This window comes from Paroedura picta, chromosome 2 (assembly GCF_049243985.1).
Source record: "Paroedura picta isolate Pp20150507F chromosome 2, Ppicta_v3.0, whole genome shotgun sequence".
Classification (NCBI taxonomy): domain Eukaryota; kingdom Metazoa; phylum Chordata; class Lepidosauria; order Squamata; family Gekkonidae; genus Paroedura; species Paroedura picta.
Window position 1 is genome coordinate 7,632,254 of NC_135370.1, and position 23,047 is coordinate 7,655,300.

At 47.9% G+C, this 23,047-nt stretch overlaps 1 protein-coding gene across 2 annotated transcripts in view; it reads left to right on the plus strand.

Annotated features, from left to right (window-relative positions):
- ABCA12 (ATP binding cassette subfamily A member 12) overlaps positions 1–23,047 on the plus strand; it is a 137,834-nt gene that overhangs the window by 80,540 nt on the left and 34,247 nt on the right. For both annotated transcript variants that reach the window (XM_077319316.1, XM_077319317.1), the window contains exons 29-41: positions 1,158–1,344; positions 2,037–2,255; positions 4,216–4,412; positions 4,967–5,127; positions 5,928–6,164; positions 6,879–7,002; positions 9,055–9,307; positions 10,802–10,888; positions 11,805–11,898; positions 14,355–14,482; positions 17,261–17,348; positions 19,709–19,814; positions 21,234–21,288. In XM_077319316.1, coding sequence (XP_077175431.1) covers positions 1,158–1,344; positions 2,037–2,255; positions 4,216–4,412; positions 4,967–5,127; positions 5,928–6,164; positions 6,879–7,002; positions 9,055–9,307; positions 10,802–10,888; positions 11,805–11,898; positions 14,355–14,482; positions 17,261–17,348; positions 19,709–19,814; positions 21,234–21,288 — 1,936 coding nt within the window. The remainder of the gene's footprint in view (positions 1–1,157; positions 1,345–2,036; positions 2,256–4,215; positions 4,413–4,966; positions 5,128–5,927; positions 6,165–6,878; positions 7,003–9,054; positions 9,308–10,801; positions 10,889–11,804; positions 11,899–14,354; positions 14,483–17,260; positions 17,349–19,708; positions 19,815–21,233; positions 21,289–23,047) is intronic.

Consider the following 23,047-nt stretch of genomic DNA (forward strand, 5'->3'; position numbering starts at 1 on the left):
TGATTGAAGTAAATCTTCATTCACATCCGGTTTGTAGATTAATTATTTGAGTTTCTCAATGCACTGATAGTTTGCAATATTTATCAAGAGTAGTCATACTAGACATAACAATTACACATGACCCTCTTGATAAATGTTTTGAAATGACACTTATTAATATTTCAGTATCCGGTGAAGCAAGAAGAAACTAGTTCAAAGCCGGCGTCCTTGTCATACTGTATACTGAGAAATTAAAATGATCCATCTACAAAGTGGATGTGAATGAGGTTATTTAGAAGGTTTACTTCAATCAAGTTTTCAGGATCATTTTTATGATAGTTCGGTATGCTTTGTTGTACAGCCTATTCCAGGGGTGGCCAAACTGTAGTTCTCCAGATGTCCATTTACTACAATTACCATGAGCCCCTGCCAGCGCAATTCATGGGAACTGCAGTCGGCGGACATCTGGGGAGTCACATTTTGGCCACCCCTGGCCTATCGCATACACAGCTTTCTCCATTCTTAGAGACAAGTCAAAGTGGGTGAGTGGCCTATGCCTTTGTCCCTCCCTAGCTCTAGAATGGACGTAGCTTCAAGAAGGACGTAGATAAAATTGAAAGAGTACAGAGGAGAGCGACGAAGATGATCTGGGGCCAAGGGACCAAGCCCTATGAAGATAGGTTGAGGGACTTGGGAATGCTCAGCCTGGAGAAAAGGAGGTTGAGAGGGGACATGATAGCCCTCTTTAAGTATTTGAAAGGTTGTCACTTGGAGGAGGGCAGGATGCTGTTTCTGTTGGCTGCAGAGGAGAGGACATGCAGTAATGGGTTTAAACTTCAAGTACAACGATATAGGCTAGATATCAGGAAAAAAAATTTCACAGTCAGAGTAGTTCAGCAGTGGAATAGGCTGCCTAAGGAGGTGGTGAGCTCCCCCTCACTGGCAGTCTTCAAGCAAAGGTTGGATACACACTTATCTTGGATGCTTTAGGATGCTTAGGGCTGATCCTGCGTTGAGCAGGGGGTTGGACTAGATGGCTTGTATGGCCCCTTACAACTCTATGATTCTATGATTCTATGAGAATGAAGCACAAATGAGCAATTCCAAAGGGCAGCAGGATATCATATCTGCTCCCTTGTCTCCTCCTACAGCATCTGTTGTGTCTTGTTGTTTCCTAGATGTTCAGAGCGCTTTGCCTTCGAACCTGGAACCAGAACCTTCCAACCTAACTGTGGGCGTTTCTCTGCACGGGATAACAAAGGTCTATGGATCAAAAGCTGCCGTTCAGAACCTCAACCTGAAATTTTATGAAGGAAACATTACTTCGTTGCTGGGTCACAACGGAGCTGGGAAAACGACAACCATGTAGGTGACCTTGGAAGAGGAGCCGTTCAGAACGGCAAGGATTGGCAGCGTTGCAGTGAGGCAAGAGGGGGCTATTTTGAAAGGCTTTCAGGGGGCCTCAGACCTTTGCCTCAGAGGTCCGTTTCTGGGAGTTGCCATATTTCCACAGCGGTTTGTTCTCACAGCTGAGTGCCTCCTCCTTTCTAAAAGAAGGCTGAGCTCCGCTACTGAACGGACTATTTTCTGCTGCCCAACCAGTAATTAGAAATTCTCTGGGGTTAAAGAGTTTGTTTCATAGCAAAGAAGGCCCATTCCGCACATGTTGGATACTGCACTTTCAATGCACCTTAGAAGTAGATTATCCTGTTCTGCACTGGAAAATCCAGTTGCAAAAGCACATTGAAAGTGCATTATCCAATGTGTGCGGAATGGGCCTGCGGCAGTCAGGTGTGGCTTCTGATCTAGCGGAGGGGAGAATGACAAAGGGCACATCATGTGCTGCAGAACTGCCTCTCCCTTTACACTGCTCAAGCAGTCTTGATGGATATTCTGGAGGGGGAAAGAGGGAGGCCTATTTTGTACTGACTGTTGAAACCTGATATTCCTTGCCCTGAGCCAACTAGTGTAGGGGAGGATATAGAAATAAGATTGCTGTAATTGCATGATGAGGACGATGGTTTGTCTAAGGCTGCCCTCTCTGTTTCCCTTCCCAGTTCTATCCTGACAGGGTTGTTCCCGGCTTCTTCAGGCACCATATTTGTTTACGGGAAAGATATCCAAACGGACCAGGATATCATCCGGAAGAACATGGGGATCTGCATGCAGCACAATGTGCTCTTCAGCTACCTCACCACAAAGGAGCACCTGCTTTTGTACGGCTACATTAAAGTCCCTCACTGGAGCAAGCTGGAACTCCTAGAGGAAGTGGAAAGGTACGCCGCTGGATGTGGGAGGGTGGGGAGGGGAGAACTGCCATCTCACAGGCAACGTTGCATTTGTCATTCTGCTTCTGTTTTTGCTTTTTGTGTGCATCTCCTGGTGCTTTGTGACAGAGGAACAGTTTGCCCGCATAGGACTCTGGCCTCTCTCAGTGAGGAAAGCCTCCTGTACTCATTTCTTAATGCCTTTAAGAACCGTTTCTGCACTGGGAACTATGCTGCCTTGGCTCCCATGTGTGAACACAAATCTGGGGCAGATGAGGTGCACTGGGCCAAGTACTCCCCCATGCGGGAGCAGGAAGAGGCGGGGCAACCTGTCCTGGCTCGAACTCTGGTCTGTAGCCTGGTGTGAGCCCTCCGATGCAGAAACAGTGCGCACCATGACTGTGTCCTGCCAAGAAGTCTGGAAGGAGGGAGGATTCAGAGCAGATTCTTTGGCTGAAACAGTTTTCTTACTGTTGGAGTCTTCATAAGGATGCTAGCCTCCGGGTGGGGCCTGGGGATCCCCCAATTTACAGCTCATCTCCAGGCAATGGAGAAAAGGGCTGCTTAGAAGGTAGACTGTATAAGCAGGGGTAGCCAAACATGGCTGTTATTTCTATTCTTGTTTCTATTCCTCAAGACGGCCCATCCTCTGTTTATCTCATGACTTCTAAGTTCTCTCTGGAACCTTGGTGAGGGATTGGATGTTTCTCCTTGAAAAAACCATGCAGGTTCTTCCTTAATACAGCTTGTTGTGCTATGTGCTTTTCTATCCAGTCTTCAATAACAATTTCTACTAATTTACACACCACAGACATTAGGCAAACTGGTTTGTGATATCCTGGCATTTCTCTGGAACCATTTTTTAAAGCTGTTTGTTTATGCTTTTATACCTCACCATTCCCCTGAGGCTTAGGGCAATTTACAGAAGTATTAAAATATACATTATGCATATTTTGCTACCTTCCACTTCTATGCATGGGAGGCTAGTTTTAGTATGGTGCCTATTTCTGTTCTTCCTAATTGCTCCATGGCATGCTTATTTACAGAATCCAGGAGTTTTTTCTTTTCCTAATGACTTGCACACCTGTTATCTCAGCTAACGGTAGGGTAGTTGAAGTCACCTGTTATTACACAACTTTCGATTTGAATTTTCTGGCTTTATTTATAGCCCCCCCCCCCCTTTCTTACCAAGGAAAACACAGAGTGGTTCATACAGTTCTCCATTCTGCCATCCCTTTGAGAAGGGAGACTGAGTAGCTAATTTTGTTCTCCTCTACCTTAACCGCACAACAACCCTGTGAGGTAGGTTAGGCAGAGTATGTGACAGGCCCAAGCTACCATGGTAGAATAGAGATCTGAACCTGGCTTTCTCAGTCCTGATCTGACATCCTACCTGTCCTTGTTTGTTCAGTCTGTTTGATAGCCCATCCCCCTGCAGGTACACTGCAACAAGACCTGGCACTTCCTGGGCAATGGTGTATCTGAGGGATGGCAGAGGGGTCTACCACCGGTTCTTTGTGGCAAGGCAGTTTGCCCCACTGCTTCCTGTGTCCTCATGGGGGGCATTGTTGCCAGTGTGCTCTGTCTGCCCCAGATTTCTGCCTCTACAGAAGGCGTCCAGGGCAGGAAGTTTCCACGCTGTGGGAGTGGGGTGGCTGGGGCCTCTTTTTTTCCTATTTAGGAACATGATGGCAATACCACATTCCTAAACAGAAAAAAATGCCCCAGGCGACTCATTGGCACTGCACTCTTTTAAATAAAAACACACGTCCAGTCTGATGAAAAGAACTCAAAAGACTTGACTCCACGCTATATGATTTTGTTTGCTCCTAAAAAAAAAGATATTATGACCTTTGTTGTTAGATTCTGCTGCGGGCCACATGGCGGTCCCCTTCTTTTGGTCTGCCTTGACTGAGCTGAGCGTAATCTAACCAACCCCTTGCTTTGTTTCCTGGGTGTCGTTTGGAAGGACTCTGAAGGAGACTGGCTTGTACAACCATCGCCATAAGCTTGCCGGCTCTTTATCAGGAGGGATGAAAAGGAAGCTGTCGATATCAATTGCCCTCCTCGGAGGGTCAAAGGTTGTGATTTTGGATGAGCCAACCACCGGGGTCGATCCATGCTCAAGGAGAGGCATTTGGGAGATCATATCGAAGAACAGAAAAGGTGACGTTCTAGCTTTCTTTTGGTGAGGCCTCCAAGTACTAGGATAACCTAGTCCTTTGGGTTAAGGAACCACAGGTGGCTTTGTGATGGAATTCCTGTGGCTGAGGAGAATTCAGACCGTGTGTCCCACTGGCCAGGCTGCAGGGCCTTGTTTGCCTCCTAGGTGCCCCCATGACCTCCCTCTGGAGGGGTACTGAGAGCTCCAGCCAGGCTAGAAAGACTGAGGATGTTTGCAGGACACTGCCAAGGCCCAGCCCTGGCCGGATGGAGGCTCTGCAGTCTGAGGAGCTTGCCACACTCCCTGCCACCCATTGCTCAAGACTTTTTTTATCTTAAAAGGGCTATTGAGGCCCAGCATGTCTAAGGGCTTCTCACCGGAGAGTGGGTGAGTGCTTGCCTGGCTGGGGCTGGTGTCTCCTGTTGCCAAAGAGCCCTCCGTGTGCAAACCCAGGAATGGCCCTGCCCGTCTCTGTCAAGCCTTGTTTTGTAGCCTGACGTGTCTGTTGCAAGGCAGACCCGAACCTGCTGCTTTTCACTCTTTTGCCCCCCTGCAGGGAGAACAATAATTCTCTCTACCCACCATTTGGATGAGGCAGAAGTCTTGAGTGACAGGATTGCCTTCTTGGAAAACGGAGGGCTCAAGTGTTGCGGGTCCCCCTTCTACCTCAAGGAGACCTTTGGCAGCGGATACCACCTGACACTCACGAAAAAAAAGGTTTGTCGTCAAAGAGCCTGCTTGTGGTCGGCTGTGTCTAATGAGCGGTGCCAGACTGTCCATTCCAGGAACGTGTCCCCATGGGCGAAGTGGAGTCAACGTGCTGAAGGAGGAGAAGACGCAAAGCCCAGGGGGAACAGGCTGTTTTGTCTGCCTGGCATCTCTGATGCTTGATTAGCTGACAGTTTGACAGGAAAAGCCACATGCCTTACTTTCTTCTTCTTCTTCTTCTTCTTCTTCTTCTTCTTCTTCTTTAGATTGTGACTTGGTGCTTCGCCTTGCATTCTGTTGTATGATTCACTTAGCAAGACTTGAGTGTCTTGGGTTTTATGCCCACGGTCAGGGAACTCGCATTCTCAGCTGTGCCAAGGGCTAGGATTGTGGCCCGGGAGGGGGAGGCCTTTAGCTAACCTTTCTGCATCGTTTTTCCAAGTCAAAATGTCCACTGTGTGTGCGCGCGTGTGCGTGTGTGAGGTGCTACTTGCCTCTGTGGGCCCATCCCTGGCCATTTTGGGGGGGGGGTCAACATGACCATGTATGGTCCTGTCAACTGATAAATGTTTCACAAATTTTAAATATATATATTACTCCCACCCATTCAGGAAACCCTTCCAGGGCCCTCAAGAAACCCCAAGGTTTCATGAAACCCTAGTTGAGAAAGCCTGCTTGAGGTCCTCTGAAACCCACATCACCCTTTCAGGATGAATTCAGCTTTCCTGTGGAAATGGCCTCTTTGGGTCACCCGAAGCCTCTGACCGGCTGTTTTGTTGCGCTGTGTCGCTCCCTCCCCCCTTCTCCAGAGCCCGGCCTTAAACGTGGCAGAAGAATGTGACACCTCTGCTGTGACCACCATGATCCAGTCTCACCTCCCAGCGGCCTATCTTAAGGAAGACATTGGAGGAGAGCTGGTCTACGTGCTCCCCCCGTTCAACAGCAAAGTGTCTTCAGCCTACCAGTCCCTTCTGAAAAGCCTGGACAATGGAGCAAGTGACCTCCATATTGGCTGCTATGGGATTTCAGACAGCACTGTGGAAGAGGTAAGTGTCCAGGGCAGGGGTGGCCAACCTGGCTCTCCAGGTGCCTGGGGATTACAGTTACCATTAGCCCCTGCCAGCATGCTAGTTCTAGTCCGTGGCTCATGCTAATCGTAGCCCATGGCCATCTGTAGAGCTACCCTTTGGCCTCCCCAAGTCTAGGCTCCTGAACATCTGGAACAGATTCTAAAATTCTGTAAAATATGAACACAGAAGGTCGGGAGGGATTCGAAAGAGACTCACGTCTGATGGCTTTTGTCTGGGCATCCCTCTCAGGCAAAAAGGCCCCCAATTTCTCCCCTTCCATTAGACCAGCCTTTCTCAACTTTTTTACTGTTGAGAAATCCATTAAACAGTCCTCAGGCTTTGAGAAAGCCCGGAAGTGGCATGATCTTGCAGAATATGGTGGGGAAGCAGAGCTGTGGACATGTCCACATGGGGACCCACCCCATCCCACCCCCTCCAGGCCCTTCATTGGCCACTTTGGGAGTGGGGTGGTGGTGGAAATCCTTCTCCGAGACCAAGATGCAGCATCCTGGCCTGTGCTCCCGCCCCACCCCTTGTGGAGACTCTGTTCAGATTGGGACTCTGCACACCTTCCCTCTCAGCTGGAGGTGAAGGGCAGAGACCTTGCCCGAGGACTTGCGTACGTTTTCTCGAAGGAGAGGGAAATGGAAACACGGATGCCCTGTTTTTGTTTTGCTTTTTGTTCGCCAGGTATTTCTCAATTTGACCAAAGACTTGTCACAAAGTGAACAAGCGGATTCAGAGCTGCCCCAAGAGTTGCCCGGATGCACTCTGGAGAACGATGAGACGTCGAACAGCTTCACAGAAAGAGACGGTATTACTTTGAAGGCAGCACGGTGGAGTGGTTCGGAGGGGCAGACTCTAATCTGGTTAAGAGTGTGGTGTTTAAGAACAACAGACCCTAATAATGGCTTATTTGGTACATGCTGGACGATGCACTTTCAGTGCACGTTTGCTGCTGGGTTTCCCTGTGCAAAGCAGGAAGATCTTCTTCTAAAGTGCATTGAAAGTGCATAATGAGCCCTGGGTTTGATTCTCCACTCCTCCACATGCAACCAACTGGTGACCCTGGGCTAGTCACAGTTCTCTTAGAGATCTCTCAGCCTCACCTACTTCACAGGGTGCCTGTTCTGGGGTAAGGAAAGGAAGGCAATTGTAAGCTGCTTTGAGACACAGGAGGCCTGCTGAGTGACCTTGAGCCAGTCCTGGTTCCCTGAGAGCTTTTCTTACAGGGCAGTTCAGTTAGAGCTCTCTCAGCCACTTTGGGGTATAAAAGAACAGCTCTTCTTCTTTGTTTGGTATGAGGTCCTATGCAGGCAAAGAATGAGAAGCATTGGCACCTGCTGTTGGCTGGGCTTAAAGGAGTAGGGAAAAGGTACTGTGAGGGAAGCCCCCCCCCCCCATCACTGAGAGTGAGGACCTGCAGGAATACACACAGGAGAACTTGCTCTCCTTGGCCAATCTAGAAATGTGGCTGGCCCCTCTTTGGCTACTTCTCCCTTTTCCTGTTTGCCTCCAACACAGACCTAAAATCTTGCCAGGCTAAAGCTGTTCAGGGCTGCCTCTCTGCAGACGTTCATACTCTGCTTCATCCCAGCCGCTTCGTGATGTGGGGTGCCAGGCAGCTACTGACTGCTGTCAGTGGGACCACAGAGGATGGGGAGGTGAGAGAGGAACGATGCCATGGGTGATGTCAGTTGCAGTGAGTACCTGGAAGTGATGTCACATTGCCGCTGTGACATGGATTCAATGCATTTGGACTTGGGCAAAACCGTCTGGCTTTTAACCCAAAACTAGAGTATTGTGTCAACAGCATGCTGGAGATGTGACACCACTTCTGGGTGTTTGCTGGAAGTCACATTGAGGTGACAGAGCAGCACATTTTTAAAAATTGTTTTCTTCCCACTCTTGGGTTGGTGGGCAAGGGACGGAGTCTGTCTTGGAGGTCACCCTACTCATGGCTACCCTAACTTAGAAGTGTAGGGAGTATGAGCGCAAGCTTGCTTCTCCTCTGATGTCATCTCCTGTCATCAAGAACAGGTAGAGTTGGGCCTCTGTTGCCTCAGTGTAGACTAGATGGGTTGCAGCTACATTCCCTCTCCTCACTTTCTTCTTTCTCCCAGTTCCTCTTCTGGTGTTTTCTCGATCATGCACACATGCAGACACACAGTTCAGTACTTGAGGGAAACAAAATTCATGTGATATGGTCATGTGACCATTTCTAGAACATTATGGAAGTTGATCCATAGATTGTTCCTAGAACATTATGGAGATCAATCCGTAGATCATTCTTAGAACATTATGGAGGCTGATCCATAGGCCATTCCTAGAACGTTATGGAGGTCAATCCACACTAACTGCTGATCACAGAAGTGTAGGAAACCAAGACCCACCTACCTGAAATAGGGAGAGGGGGAGAGTTGCTTACTGCAGAACCCTTGTGAAGACTTCCCATTCTGCTACACTGCCCACCATTGGGTCAGATGCCTTCTGCATCTCCCTGCTTTGGTGTTTTCATGCAGAACTTGAAGGAAAGGAAGTAGCATGTTGGATCCATCAGGGGTCCATTTGGACACTTTCCCTCCATGTCCTTCCTCAAACCCCTGGGTTCCCTTCCTGCACCGTGTGCCCTACTGGCATGAGAGAGAAAGCTTCTGAATTCTCCATTGAGTGTTTGGCTGGCCAAAGAACTTGACAGTTCTGCCCAACCCTGGGGCTTCTGTTACATTTGAGGAACAGAATGACAGGTTTTCCCAGAAACTGTTCCCAGCATAGAAATGTTCTAAATAATACCCCTCCCCCACTGTGACATGTGATGGTGGTGCTGAGTGAAGAATATTCTCCTCATTCCTTTTCTGATCCACAGACCAGGCACTGGTCAAGTCCCAGAAGCGGAACAACTTCTACCTCTCTCTGAGGAAGTCTGCGGCCTTGTTCGTGAAGAGGTTTCACCACACCCGGCGCAACGTGAAGGGCTTCATCGCTCAGGTCATCCTCCCTGTGCTCTTTGTGACGGCCGCCATGGGCCTCGGCACCTTGCGGACAGAGGTGGCAGAATACCCGGCCCTCCATCTCTCGCCTTCCTTGTACAGCGACTCCAGCCAGGCAGACTTCTTTGGGTAAATATCCTCTCGTATGACTGGGACAAGCATTGTTCGCACAAACAATTTAATCAAGAGAATTAAGAAAGTAGAATTGTGGCCGTTCTCACAAAGCATGGCACGGTCAGCCCACCAAAGCCATTTTCATGCTTCCCAGATCTCTGCAGCAAACTTTCCCTGCTGCTTAAATTCTCCTGAATTTTAAGAGTAAGTTGTGAGGATTCAGCTGATTGCTTTCAATAAGAAAACTCCGTTTGCAAGAAAGTTCCTTTATTGTAAAGTCCTGAGATCCTTGCTAAGACTAGGTGCCCACTGCTCTGCTTTAACCCCCAGAGCCCCCTTGCTCCCCACCCACCCCCCAGTCCATTTGGGTACAGTGAGTCTGGGATGTCTTCCTAAAGTTAGCAAGAGAGACACAACCACCGCTCAAGGCCTTTGCCAGAGGGCATTTCCATAGCGATTGGGCAGAGCAGAGATTCCTCACACCACCTAACCCTCTACTGCAGCCTTTACCATTGAGAAACCCCTGAAACATTCCTCAGGCTCAAGAAACCCCAGAACTGGGGCGATTGTGCAGAATATGGTTGGGAAGGATAGCTGTGGACATGCCTACTCGGGACCCCTTTCCTTCCCACCCCTCCAGGCTCATCATTGGCCATTTGGGAAGGAGTGGGCGGGTTGACATGACCTTATACGGTCATATAACCTGATAAATGTTTAACTATTTTTTTAAAAATATTAAAAATCAATTAACTCCCACCCATTCAGGAAACCCTTGAAATGAATGGCCAAATGGCAAAATCAGGTGTGGTTTTGACATCAGTTAGATGTCAGCACATTTTAGTAGCTAGAAAACAGGATCTCCGTGAGTCTTCCTGTATAGGCTGAACTCCCCCAAATGATTTTCCAATTCAAGGGAACATGCAAAATCTGGGGCCACAAATCCTTGAATACCATCCTGAGGTTTTAGATTTCCCAGTTTTTTCCAGTGTCTGCCCTGAGTCAGAAACATCTGCTTCTAAAACAAGCATTTGTGGGTCTAGAGCAGGGGTAGTCAAACTGCGGCCCTCCAGATGTCCATGGACTACAATTCCCAGGAGCCCCTGCCAGCATTTGCGGGCAGGGGCTCCTGGGAATTGTAGTCCATGGACATCTGGAGGGCCGCAGTTTGACTACCCCTGCTCTAGAGGCTGGTTTGTGAAATGGAAACCGATGGCTAGGACTTTAAAACAGCCTTGTTGCATCTGCAGCATTCCTCCTGGCCAAGCGGTCTAAAGGCAGCTGCCCTCTGGATCACAGGCACAGGATTTCATTTATTCTTATAGAACTTTGAGGGAAAGAGTAGTTGTGAACAAAGACCCATTTCACAGTAAAATTCTGCCATGTTTTCCTGCGCTGGGAGGCTTAGGGGTGGCTGGCTCACTGGGTCATGCAGCGTCTCTCCGTTGCTGTCTCTGAGGAAAGTGCAGCTAACCCCCCCCCCCCCAACACCTGCTTTCTTTTTGAACCTAGGAACTATAACGGAAGCACGGAGCCATTGGTGGCTTCCTTGCTCGCTTTCCCCGGAGTGGACAACACGTGCCTGAACAGAAGCAACCCGTGAGTAGTTCTTCCCCACCTAGGAGGAGAGTCATCTGTAGGGATGGACACAAACTGGGAAAATGCAGTTCGGTTAGCGGTTTGAGGCTGGTCCGGTCTGTGAGGTTTGTGATGTGGTAGAATGCCCTCCCTCCCTGTTCACTAGAGACACCAAACTCACAGGGACTCTCTAGATGACCCTTTCTACCTGCCTGCCAGGTGTGGTGAGGATTTGGGCTAGGGGGGGCAGGAAAGTGTTATGGTGCCCCCAGGAAAGTATTTCCAGGGAAATGACAGATGTAGGAGGTTCAGTAGAATGTATACAAGGGATTCTGCGCAAGCTAAGGCACCTTAACATCATGTGGCCTCTCATGCCCTGTGTTTTGGGCAAAACTCTATGGTTTGAGGCCATTTCTTTTTACCATAGAGTTTCCCAAAAGTCAGAGCATGGGAGGCCATGTGCTGCTAAGTCGCCCTGGTTTCCACCCTCAACATCTCCAATAGGCCAGTGCCACTTCTGGGTGATGTCAGCATGCTGGACATTCTTCTGAGTTTGAGTAAGTGTGGGGAGGGTGCTACTGGAGAGCACCCCCTCCCCTGCCAACAGTATAGTGGCACCTGCCAACCCTGAGGGGAGGGGGCTGCCTTATTCTTCAGTGGATTGTGCATGGTTGCGATGCCCTGGCCATAGACAGTTCCTCAAGTGTCCAGTTCATATTTTACCCATGCGGAAACTCCAAACATGGCACTCCCTTCTGCCTTTGTGGCAATTTTGTTGCTAGCATGGTAATCTCGCATCTCTCTGGCAAGAGAACGGGAAACAATCCATATCACAATTCAGCGAGCAGAAAGAGCAGGCCCACCTTCCCCAGGAATCTGGCACCATGTTACTGTGTGTTGTGCACATACCTGCCAGCTAACATCTGACCTTTTTCAGAGGGTGTTTCAAGCACGAGGTACCTGGAGAGTGGGTCTCCAGCGGCAACCAGAGCGTCCCGTATTCTGCCTGCAATTGCACAGACAACAAACAGGTACCGTCCCACTAGGTCTCATGAGAAAAGGTGACTATGAAGCCAGCTTCAGAGGCTGGAAGTTCTTATGGACCGCTTCCCATGGGGGAATGGAGAAAATTTTCCTTAATCCTGTGTCCAAATCCCACTCAGATAAGCTTCCGTTCACGGACCGTCACAGATGGTACCGGTGGAAGTCATTTCATGCTTGTCATCTCCCTTAACTAGCAGCTGTCTGTGGTGTGAGCCCATTTGCTTCTCTTTAGTGCAATAAGAGTTCACAGAAACCCAAGAGGTTAAACGCTGTATGCACAAGAGGCTGCAGCCTCTGCAAACCAACAAAGCTCTTCCTGGATTTAAATGGGCTCCATTGCCCAATCCTATTGTCACCTGCTTCTCCGAGCAAGGAGAAAGCCCATAGGGAGCCAAAACTTAGGGGAGCACGGCGCTCACTGCACTGGGAGGCGGCCAATCACTCCCGGCACAGCAATCACGTGCCACGGGGGGGGGGGGGTAGGGAGGCACACCTGCTGGCATGCTGGCGCCCGCGCCTCCTTCCCCTCTCACCACGGCCAAGTACCGAGGCCTCCACGGCCTGATACCAGTCCGTGGCCCGGTACTTAGGGAGCACCATTCTATATGACCGCCTTTCAAGTATTTGAAGATGGTTATCATATCACCTCTTAATCATCTTCTCTTCAGGCTAAACAGACCAAGCTCCCTCAACCTTTCCTCATACGACTTGGTCTTCCCCTCCCAATTTGGTGTCAACCAGATCTCTCATAAAAATATTGAAAAGTACTTGATCCAGTACTGAGCCTTGTGGCACTTTACTGTTCACCTGCCTCCAAACCAACGAAACACCATTGAGAACTGCTCTTTGGGTGCAGTTTTCCAGCCAGTTTCCTATCCAATTAACCATCTGTAAATCTAGTCTGCCATCCTGCAGTTTACCCATCAAAACGTCATGGGGAACATTGTCAAAAACCTTGCTGAATTTCAGGTAAACAACATCAACTGAGCTTCCACAATCTAGTAAGTCCATCACTCGGTCAAAGAAGGGAACCAGGGTATAGTCTGCACTTACATTTTTTCCCACTGTAAATTTTGCTGAATTCTGGTCAATTTGAACCCATATCTACAGCCTTCATTCCCCCTGATTTTAAACATGTCACCCTTTTGCATTTGCTATGTCCCAATTTTCACTCTCCTGCTTGCTTGATTTGGGGGGGGAGGGTTGAGAGAAGCTCCAGTCAACATTGAAGGAGCACAAGGCTGGAGAGTGCTTTATTTCCTGCCTTTTAACTATAGCCAGAGCAAGCTGGGGGAGGGGCAAGTGGAGCATGAGGTTGCTTGTTTATCTTTATTTTCCTGTAGGAGCAGGATGGGGGATGGGGAGGAGAGACGGGAGGGGAGGCAGCAGCCTCAGAGAATGAGGAGGGAAAAGCAAATCCAAGCGGCAAATCTCTGTTGAGAGAAGTGTGGGCTTTTGGAGCACAGTAACTTAAAAAACAGATCCCAAAATGAGGGCAAAAATAAGTCTTGCAAGGGAATGGCAACTGGGAGCCAGGCAGTCTTTGAACTGATGCCGTGACAAATCATCAGAAGGCTGCTTCACTATGTCAGCGTTGGAGTTGCCGGGGAGGAAGTTAATCCAGGAAAACACAGAACATCTACACTTAATACTGGGGCTCTCATAACGGTTTCCTCAAATGTAGTGAGTTATATCCCCTACTGGATATTGCGGGGGAAAGGTAGGGTCACTACGGATCAATCGTAGATCTTGCAGAGTAAAAATTTAAAGTGCTAAATATCAGAATGAAAATCAAATACTGTGTAGATTACTTTCTTTAATTTGGGGCCGCTGAGGATAAAAATCCCAGTGCAGATTCTGCCCAGGTTGGTCTGGCAGGGCCAATAGGAGACAAATCCATGCTGACCCCTAGATCAACAAACTGTCATTCAGATGTTCACAGATCGGCCCTTTTACATCTGCTCCGTTATCTTCCCTGCATCTAAGGTCAGACTCAGTGGTCTGTAGCTTTCCGGGTCATCTGTCTTCCCTTATTTGAAAATCAGGATATCATTTTCTCTCCACCTCCAGTCTTCTGACACATCTTCAGTCCTCCAAGAAGAGTGTCTGCTTTTCACGTCAATGTTCTCAGGTTCAAACCCAGTCATCTCTAGTCAGAAAGATCATATAGTAGTTTAACTGAAAGACTTCTGCCTGGAAACCAGGAGATCTGTTACATTCTGAGTGGACAGAGCTAGATCATTCAGTGGTTTGAGTCAGCAATGGTCAATCCACAGTAATTCTGTAAGAAATTGATATTCCGAATATTATCATTCTCTCTTTAACAGCACAAATCACAGGGTGCAGTATAATGACCAATTACCTGTTTTAAGAAAATACAGTGCATTGTATATATAACTAGCTCTCTTTTTTTGACAAACATTTTCTTATCTTCTTTTTTCAGACTTGCCCCAAGGTTGGTTTTGTTCCTCCTCACAAAAGAACTTTTTCATCCCGGACAATTTATAACCTGACTGGTCATGACGTAGAGGCTTACCTTCTCATAACGGCCAAGGAGTTTGTGCAGAAAAGGTACCAATTCTGATTCCCTCTAGCCTCACTAACCTTCATCCTAAATTAGTGATCCCCAACCTGTGGGCTGCGGACCACATGTGGTCCTTCGACTAATTGGAGGTGGGCCCCGAAGGACGCCTTCTCCCCCCCCCCCCCGGCCCTTTACTTCATCCCCTCCCCCCCCGGCCCTTTACAACACACTTCATTGTTGTGGCGTTTCTGTATCTTATTTTGAAGGGATGTTTAAACATGACCATGGCGATCAGAGAGCGCTAGGGCAGTGGTTGACAGTAGAGGAGTAAACTACCCCCCCCCCCACCGGGCCTCAGTAAAAGGCATTGAGTGGTCCCCGGTGAGTGGTCCCCGGCGTTGAGTGGTCCCCGGTGATAAAAAGGTTGGGGACCATTTAGGACCTAAATGTTTGATTTCCCCCCTAGGTTCATAATGTTCAGTGCCGTTGTCCAGTCATTAAAGTTTATTTATAAGTGTTGCCTGCATATGTTTGAGATAGGTCTTGGATCTAAGGAGGCTTATCCACTGATGTAATGGCACTCCTTTTTGCCTCCTGCACTGTTTGTGAGGGTCTGCACACCCCCTCCCCACACAGAATTTCTTAGGAACTGCAATAAGGATGCAGGAAGTCTTGGTTGAGAATTTCCATTCCACTTTGGAGCCAACCCCAAGCCATTCGGATATAACAACAAGCCATGGATAGTCTTTACCAGAACAAGCTTCAGAAATTCTTGAGCCATTACCTGCTCCTTTCTCTGCCACTGGGAACTGAAAGTTCCCACTTTCCCAACAAACCAGAATTTTTGATTGGTCCAGACCAACACACAATGACTTTTTTTCTCTTCCCTAAAGCCTAGAATCCCCAGCCAGAATCCAACAATGGCTTGGAATTCTGATTTGTAGACAAGAAGGACAAACTGTATTTTGTTCATTTTGTCCAGTTGAACGGGCAGGAACGTACACAACCATGGCTACAGAGTCTCATTCCCATAATGATAAACCAAAGTTATTGTTACATCAGGATTCAGCCAGTGGCCTTACTCCTGATAAACTAGGGTTTGTTACTAGGTCTGAACCTTCAAGGCATAGCGGTTTGTTGTTAAGTGTTAGATTATGATTTCAAACTAGGGTTTGTTTACAGCCAGTGTAAACTGTGGTTTGCCATGATTGGAATCATCAATATGTTGGTTGTTGTGTGTGCAGAAATTCATGAACAGCCATTACATAAGTGTGTCTGAAATTTATGCACTAGCCTGAAGCACTAGCCTCCAGCTGTCTGTAGGGTCCTAGGAACTGGATGCCTGCTTTTCTGGAGAAGTGATTCCCAAAAGCATCTCCGCTGCTCCAAATGTTGTTACTCTTTCAGGTGTTCCTGGCTTTTTTCTCCTGTTAGACTTACATGGCCCCCCATCTTGATCTATTTGGAGAAGGGCGTAGGGACTCCTGAAAGTTCCTCCCCTGCCACAAATTGTTAGTTTTGAAGGTCCTTCTGGACTCTGGCTCTTTTCTCCTGCTACAGACAGGCTAAGACAGCCACTCCTCTTGATCTTGCTTTTCTTGCATAATCCTAAAAAACATATATTCCATTATGATCAAATGCTTAGAAACAACAGTGTTTTCAACAGTCAGAGGACAGATATGAACTTCCTGTGGCTCACGGTGCTTCTGACCCTGCCACAAGAAAACATACCATACACAACACAAGCCACACAAAAGCAAGGCATTCCGCAGCTGTCTGCCAGGCTGCTTTGTGTACCTGGCATGCCACCCATAAAGCCCTGGCTCACAGGTGTCCCAGATCTGCTCTAGAACTGTAGAGATTCCAGAAAGGAACAGTTTGGTCCCAAGTATGGCCTCCAGCTTCAAATCCCCAGAGGACAAATCTATTGGTGGTTTCAAGCCTCAACAATTCCAAGCTCTGATCCACATTCAAAGGCAGACTGTCTGAAACCCAGTACTGATGGAAAACAGAAGAGTCTGGGACTTCCAGGCCCTGCTTGAGGGTCTTCTAAGAACATCTGGTTGGCTGCTTCTTGAAGCAAACAGGCAGACTTGATGGCCCCCTTTGTATAGTCTGACCCAGCAGCCGAACCAGAGGGAAGAATTCAAGCCATCCATGCAAGGATGTCTGAATGTGACCTTGGGTTGGCTGCTAGAGGAAAAGATGATGGTTATTTTAATTTGGTATGGAGGAGAAGCGTATGGATCGGTACCTCTCTTGGCGATCCCTAGCCCAGATCTCCCTAGTCCCTATCAGTTGGTCTGTCTGTTCCTGATGTCCGTGTTAGTCCTCTCCCCGAATAAATATAGGTAGCCAATCTCCCTTTCTAGACTCCAGCCCCTTAGAGAAGAGCTAAGAAAGGCGACAGTGCAGGTGTACCTGCATAACCTGTCTCCAGTTAGCTGTCCCTTTAATCCTTTCCAAAGATTCAGTTCTTCAAGAAATGTTTTCATAGTTGGTCCCTGTTCTACATAGGCCTTAGTGTCGGATTTTCCCATGCCTGCTGGCAGTACTATTGACCAGGCTATTGTTGACCTCTCCAAGTCAACGGTGGCAGAGAAACCAAGGGGATAGAGTCCAGAGGATACACCTGTGTCCCCCCTTAGTGGTAAGAAGGGGAGAGATGAAGCCACCAGACTCCCACACGCCACAGCTGTTCAACTGTTACTATGGAGTGGTACCTACCTACCTCTTCGGCCTGAATTGATTTATGAGAGGGGAGATGTAAAGGCTACATTTTTTTGGCAGCATGCGCTTTCTCAAGGGCTTCTTCCTCTTTCCAGGTATGGAGGTTGGAGTTTTGGGATGCCTTTGACAAGCGACCTCCAGTTCGATATCAACCCTGTACCTGCGAACAGAACACTAACCAAGGTAAGGGGTGGAGGAGAGCTCCGTGTTGTTGTGGAGCAACATGTGCAAATGTTATCGCTTCCCTGCTAAGTATTCCTAGAAGCCCTTTGGATACTAACGCCTGAGAAAAGTTGAGACGTTGAGAGCACTCTGGGATATTTTGTAACAGCGACTTCACAGTTCCTACAATGGACACTTGAAGCATATATGTCTACCATAGAATCACAGAATTATAGAGCTGGAAGGGGACATTCAGGTTGTCTAGCCCAGCTCCCTGCTTAATGCAGGATCAGGCTAAAGCATCCAGGATAAAGATCTGTCCAGCTGTTGCTTGAAGATGGCCAGTGAGAGGGAAATCACTATCTCCTTAGGCAGTCCATTCCACTGCTGATTGAGATTCATAGAATCCTAAAGCTGGAAGGGGCCATACACCCCCTGCTCAGTGCAGGATCAGCTCAAAGCATCCAGGATAAGTATCTGACCCGTCAGTGCTTGGCCAGTGAGGGGGAGCTCACCACCTCCCTAGGCAGTCCATTCCACTGCTGAACTAGACTCATAGAATCCTAGAGTGGAAGGGGCCATGCAGGCCATGTAGTCCCACCCCTGCTCAGTGCAGGATCAGTCTAAAGCATCCAGGATAAGTATCTGACCAGCCACTGCTTGAAGACTGCCAGTGAGGGGGAGCTCACCAGCTCCCTAGGCAGCCCATTCCACTGCTGAACTAGACTCATAGATTCACCACTGTGCCTGTCAATAATGCCCCTGTTATAAAACCCCTGTATGTCAAGAGCTCTAGGGCAAGGGGCTCTTCCTACCTGGGGATATGCTGGCACCAGCCCTGGCACAATCATGCCAACCAGCCCTCAGAAGGCTTTTCATCCTAATGGACTAATTTTAAGACCTAATCCATGATATAATGAATAGTATTGTTTATAATTTATTGGTTGAATGTTTGTTTTGCTTGATTTTCTTGTTACCCACCCTGAGCCTGTAGGGAAGGGTGCGCTACAAGAATAAAGTAGTCATTATCATCACACCGTCATTACGTTATACATTCCCTTGCTCCTTCCGTCATTATTTCATCGAAACCGGGAGCCCTGAATGATGCCCTCCCATGGCCCGGACATCCAAGGGTTTGCAATTCACTCCCAAAGAGGCCTCTTGCTAGAGCCTTGAGGGGAAAGACAGATGACCACTCAGTGGTAGTATAATCAAACCAAGGAACAAGCCAAGGAACAAAAAATTTTTCCAGAAGGTTTGAATGCTCCTTTGGAATACTCAGGATTTTTAGAAGATGTGGTTCATTTGGGAGTTTTGATATTTCTCCAGATTTCTGTTATACTATGTTATACTATGAATTTATGACCTATACTGGTAATCTGGGCAGAATGAAAGTCACTTTATAGACAATGTGCTGTAAGTAGATTAGGGCCTATTCTGCACATGTAGGATAATGCACTTGCAACGCACTTTTGAAGTAAATTTTCCTGTTCTGCAAAAGAAAACCCAGCTGCCAAAGCACATTGAAAGTGCATTATCCTATGTGTGCAGAATCGGCCCAGGTCCCCCATATGATACTTTGTACTACGGAACTGGATCTTACAATCATAGAATTGGAATGGACCTCCAGGATCATCTAGCCCAACCCTCTCCAGAATGCAGAAAATTCTCTAATAACTGCCCACCATAGTGATCCCAATTCCATGACCTCCCTGAAAAAAGAATCCCTAGTCAGTCTGGCCTGGAAGAAATTTACCTTCTGTTCCCTGTGGCAATCGGCATTTCCCTGGGCATGCCAGAAAGGGCCACAAGAGCCAAGCATGGACACAATCCCTTCTGCCCACCCACTCACCTAAGTTCACAGAATCATCTTACTTTGAAACTGGTCTTTATCACTTTTGGGTAAGTCTCTCTGTGTTCAATATACGATTATTTAAGTTTTTGTGTTTTATTTTAGACTGGGATTGTTTCTGAATTTGGTATGCATGATCTGTTTTCTCAGGGGAACATAATTGTTGTTTTTGTAGCTTTTTACAGTAGGTTATTTATGCTACCTTCAAATGTAAATGGTTTAGTTGTTGGATACATGTCACATATTTCATACGTTATTAGTTTAATACCGATACTGGCTGCTGAGGACGTTTACCGAAAAACCAATTCAACCGGTGTTATGTTTATCACAGTTTATTTGGGAGCCTCAACTCAATGTTCCTTCATTTGAAGAACCTTGAGGGGTGCAGAGGCCAGATTTTGGAGAAAATGCAAGCCAACATGCAAATGCAGACTTAAGGGTTCAAGGAAGCTTTCCCCCCCTAGGAAATGATCAATAAGCCAAGCTAATTCCTTCCTATTTTGTTTTTGCCTCTGGAATGTTGACATAGGTCTGGTACAACCCAGAAGGCTATCACAGCCTCCCAGCCTACCTGAACAGCCTGAATAACTTCATACTCCGAGCAAACTTGCCAAAGGAGAAGGCCTCCACTTATGGTACGTGCTTGGCAGCCATCATCAACCTACCTGGAGGCTGCTCCCCATGCCCCCTGGCTATGGAAAGTTGGGGAGCCCAGGAGCAGACATGGCCTTCAGACTAGATAGGCTACAGGTAGGACAGGGTCAGCAAAGCTGAATGAAGACAGGTACAGCCGATGGAATGTCATTCTGCCCGAGCCCTTTCTGGCTTTGACAAGTAACTGACAGCTTAAGAACTCTTGAAATGGGCAGATCAAAGCAGGCTGTCATTTCAGGCATTTGAAATGGAGGCAGTCCTGCTTTTGAGGTCTGACTTAGGCTCCGTATATTCTAAAAGGCACATAAAAGAGTTTCCCCTCCCCGTCACTAAGCAAATCATAATGGCTTTAGACTTATGTATATTGTGCCGCTTCATCTTCCAAACCTCCAAAAATACGTATTGAAATGGAAATTTTGACTTCTAGCCTAAGCTGCAGTCAAGAGAAAATGGCTTTATAGTGCAGCATTAACAGCTTAGGCAAACGGTATCGCCTTTATTTCTGAGAGACGGAAATGCTTTCTAGTTGTTTGTACTTCATTGTTACAGAGTAAAGATTTTTTTCCCCTGTTCATCAGCAGGAAGAGGGAAAAGCCACAGCATTTAACGAAAAACTTTTCTTTACAATGAACCATGAGGAGCGTCTTGCGGCTCTGTCGCTTTTCTCCTCCTGTTCTTCTGATTACCTCCAGCAGGCTGGGGGCCTACCCTATATACTCGTGTATAAGCCTAGTTTTTTCGGCTTATACGTGGGTATATACGGTAATTGAAATAAAAGCCTGCTCCAGCCAGCCAGTCGTTGCATTGCCTTTTGCAAATGTGTACTGCAAGCTGAGCTACTTGCTCTGGCAGCTTGGAAGACATCAACCATTTGACTCTGATCTTCTTTTCTTTTTGCCTTCAATGGCAAAAGAAATGGCAATGCTGGATGGGAGAGCCTGTGATGATGGAGCATTTCCCACCCTCGGCTTCTATGCAAAATAAGTTTGCCAGATTTTGTGGTAAAATTAGGTGGGTCAGCTTATATATGTGTCGGCTTATATGCGAGTCTGTGCGACTTAAAAAAATGTCACCCACAAGACATGGAACGACAAGGCATTTCTGCTGAAGAAACATGTCCCTGGGAGGGTCCCCAATGGATACCGTTTCAGCAGCAGAATTGTTCCCCATCATGCCTTCAGACTGGACGGTGCACAGGTCTCATTCAGGCGGCCTGATCCAGATCTCACCATGGGGACACTTTGGGCAGAGCCGCATCTGGGGCAGGCTCCAGTCCTGACGGTCCTTGGAGCGACCGATTGAGAGCAGCACCTCATAAATCAGATGAAGACCAGGCCAGCCAATCAAAACAACCATTAAAAAATCACATTCTTCAACCAGCACTTTTGCTCTCTGTTTAGGCATTTCTGTTGTCGCTCATCCATACCCTGGCGGAGAAAGTCAGGAGCAGCTCATGTAAGACTTGCTTTTACCTTTCTACTCTCTGGAATTTGACAGGGCAGGGAAGGCCTGATTATTCTGGGGAGAACTGCCTGCTCTGGGTTGGGAAATGCCTGGAGGCTTTGGGAGGGGGCAGCATTTGGGGCAGGGAAGGACCCTAGAGCAGCCCATTTCTCCAGAGGAACCGATCTCTGCCACCAGAAAATGAGCTATAGTACCAGGGGATCCCCAGGCCCCACCTGGGGATTGGCATCCCTCACTCAGCCACGTAGAAGGCTCTGCTTCGGTGCAGGAGCTGAGTGCAAACTGCCTCCCATTGCTGACCTGTTTGCATGGCATCCTGGACCAGAAGGGCATTGTGGTTTTCCTGTCGCCGGTGCCTTCCACACAACCAATCTCTCTGCCGTTTTCCTCAGGAATGGCCACCCCCCTCCCCTGGGCCACTAAAGCTTTTGCAATGTATATATTTCAGCTCTAGAATATCCTTATGTTGATATGCTGTTGTAAGTGTTGGAGTAGCAGGTTCTCCGAAAGGCCAGGGTTTTAAAAGGAAGTCTCTGTCCTCTTTGATTGCAGAGATATGCTTTTTTCCCAAGCTCAAGGGGGGGGGGGGGAGAGGGGTTAAGGCTTATTTTTCAAAGAAAGATGAGCATTCAGAAAATGTACTACGTCTCTTGTTACAACAATATACGGCCTTACAGATTGTCTAGTACTTGTCTTTTAAAGAAAATAAGCCTCTGTCCCTGGTCCTGGGTGGGGGGGGGGGAAATGGTTGCCCCTGGGACAAGGACAGTGAAAATGGAAAATCCAAATTTTCCCATCCACAGAGCAGCTATCCAGGCTTTGGAAGAAGGAGAGATGTTTTTTTATACCCTGTTTTGGACTAACCAAAGGAGTCTCGAAGTGGCTTATAATTGCCAACCCTTCCTCTCCCCGCAACAGGCACCCTAAGAGGCGGAGGGGGGGAGGGGCTTAGAGAACTATGAAAGAACTGAGATTGGCCCAAGGTGAACTACTCTGGCTGCATGTGGAGGAGGAGGAGACAGGAATCGAACCCGGTTCCCCAGATTATAGGCCAACGCTCTTAACCACGACACCATGACTTTCAAGCTCCGGGTTAAGCAAAACAAGCACATGTTCTGAGCACCAAGTGAAGGGGGGAACCACAGATTCCCCCCTCCTTCCAACGCTCAACTTGAGTCAGATTTGTTATCATTATCCTTATCTGCCCTGTTCCATTTTAATCTGCCCTGTTTTTAAAAAAATGCTTTTTGTTAGCATGCTGAGTGACTCAATTTCACCTCCGGCACTTATTGAGTTTCGGCAGTTAAGCAACGGGAAGGCCGAGGGGCATCGTTGTGGGGCAGCGTGGAGGGCATCCGTTGGCCGTCATCTTTCCCAAACCTCTGGAGCAAAACAAGTTTGAAAACGAGTGGGGGAAAGGTGGGGGAGCTCCCAGAGGTGCACCAAGATACACCCATCTCATTCTTCACGATCCATTTGGGACATGTTCGTTTGCCATTAAGATGGTGACTCTGGCTAAATTAGCCAGGACAGAGGCTAATTTTAATTTTATTATTATATTTATATATCACCCTCCCCTGACTCGCAGGATCTTTTTCAACCTTTTGACTGTGGAGGAGCCCCTGAAATAAATTTTCAGACTTCAAGGACCTCCGGAAGTGATGTCAGCTGGCCACACCTCCTGCCACACCCCCTGGAAGTGACACGTCACCAGAAATGACACTGTCTTTTCACTCTTTCTGCCTGCCTT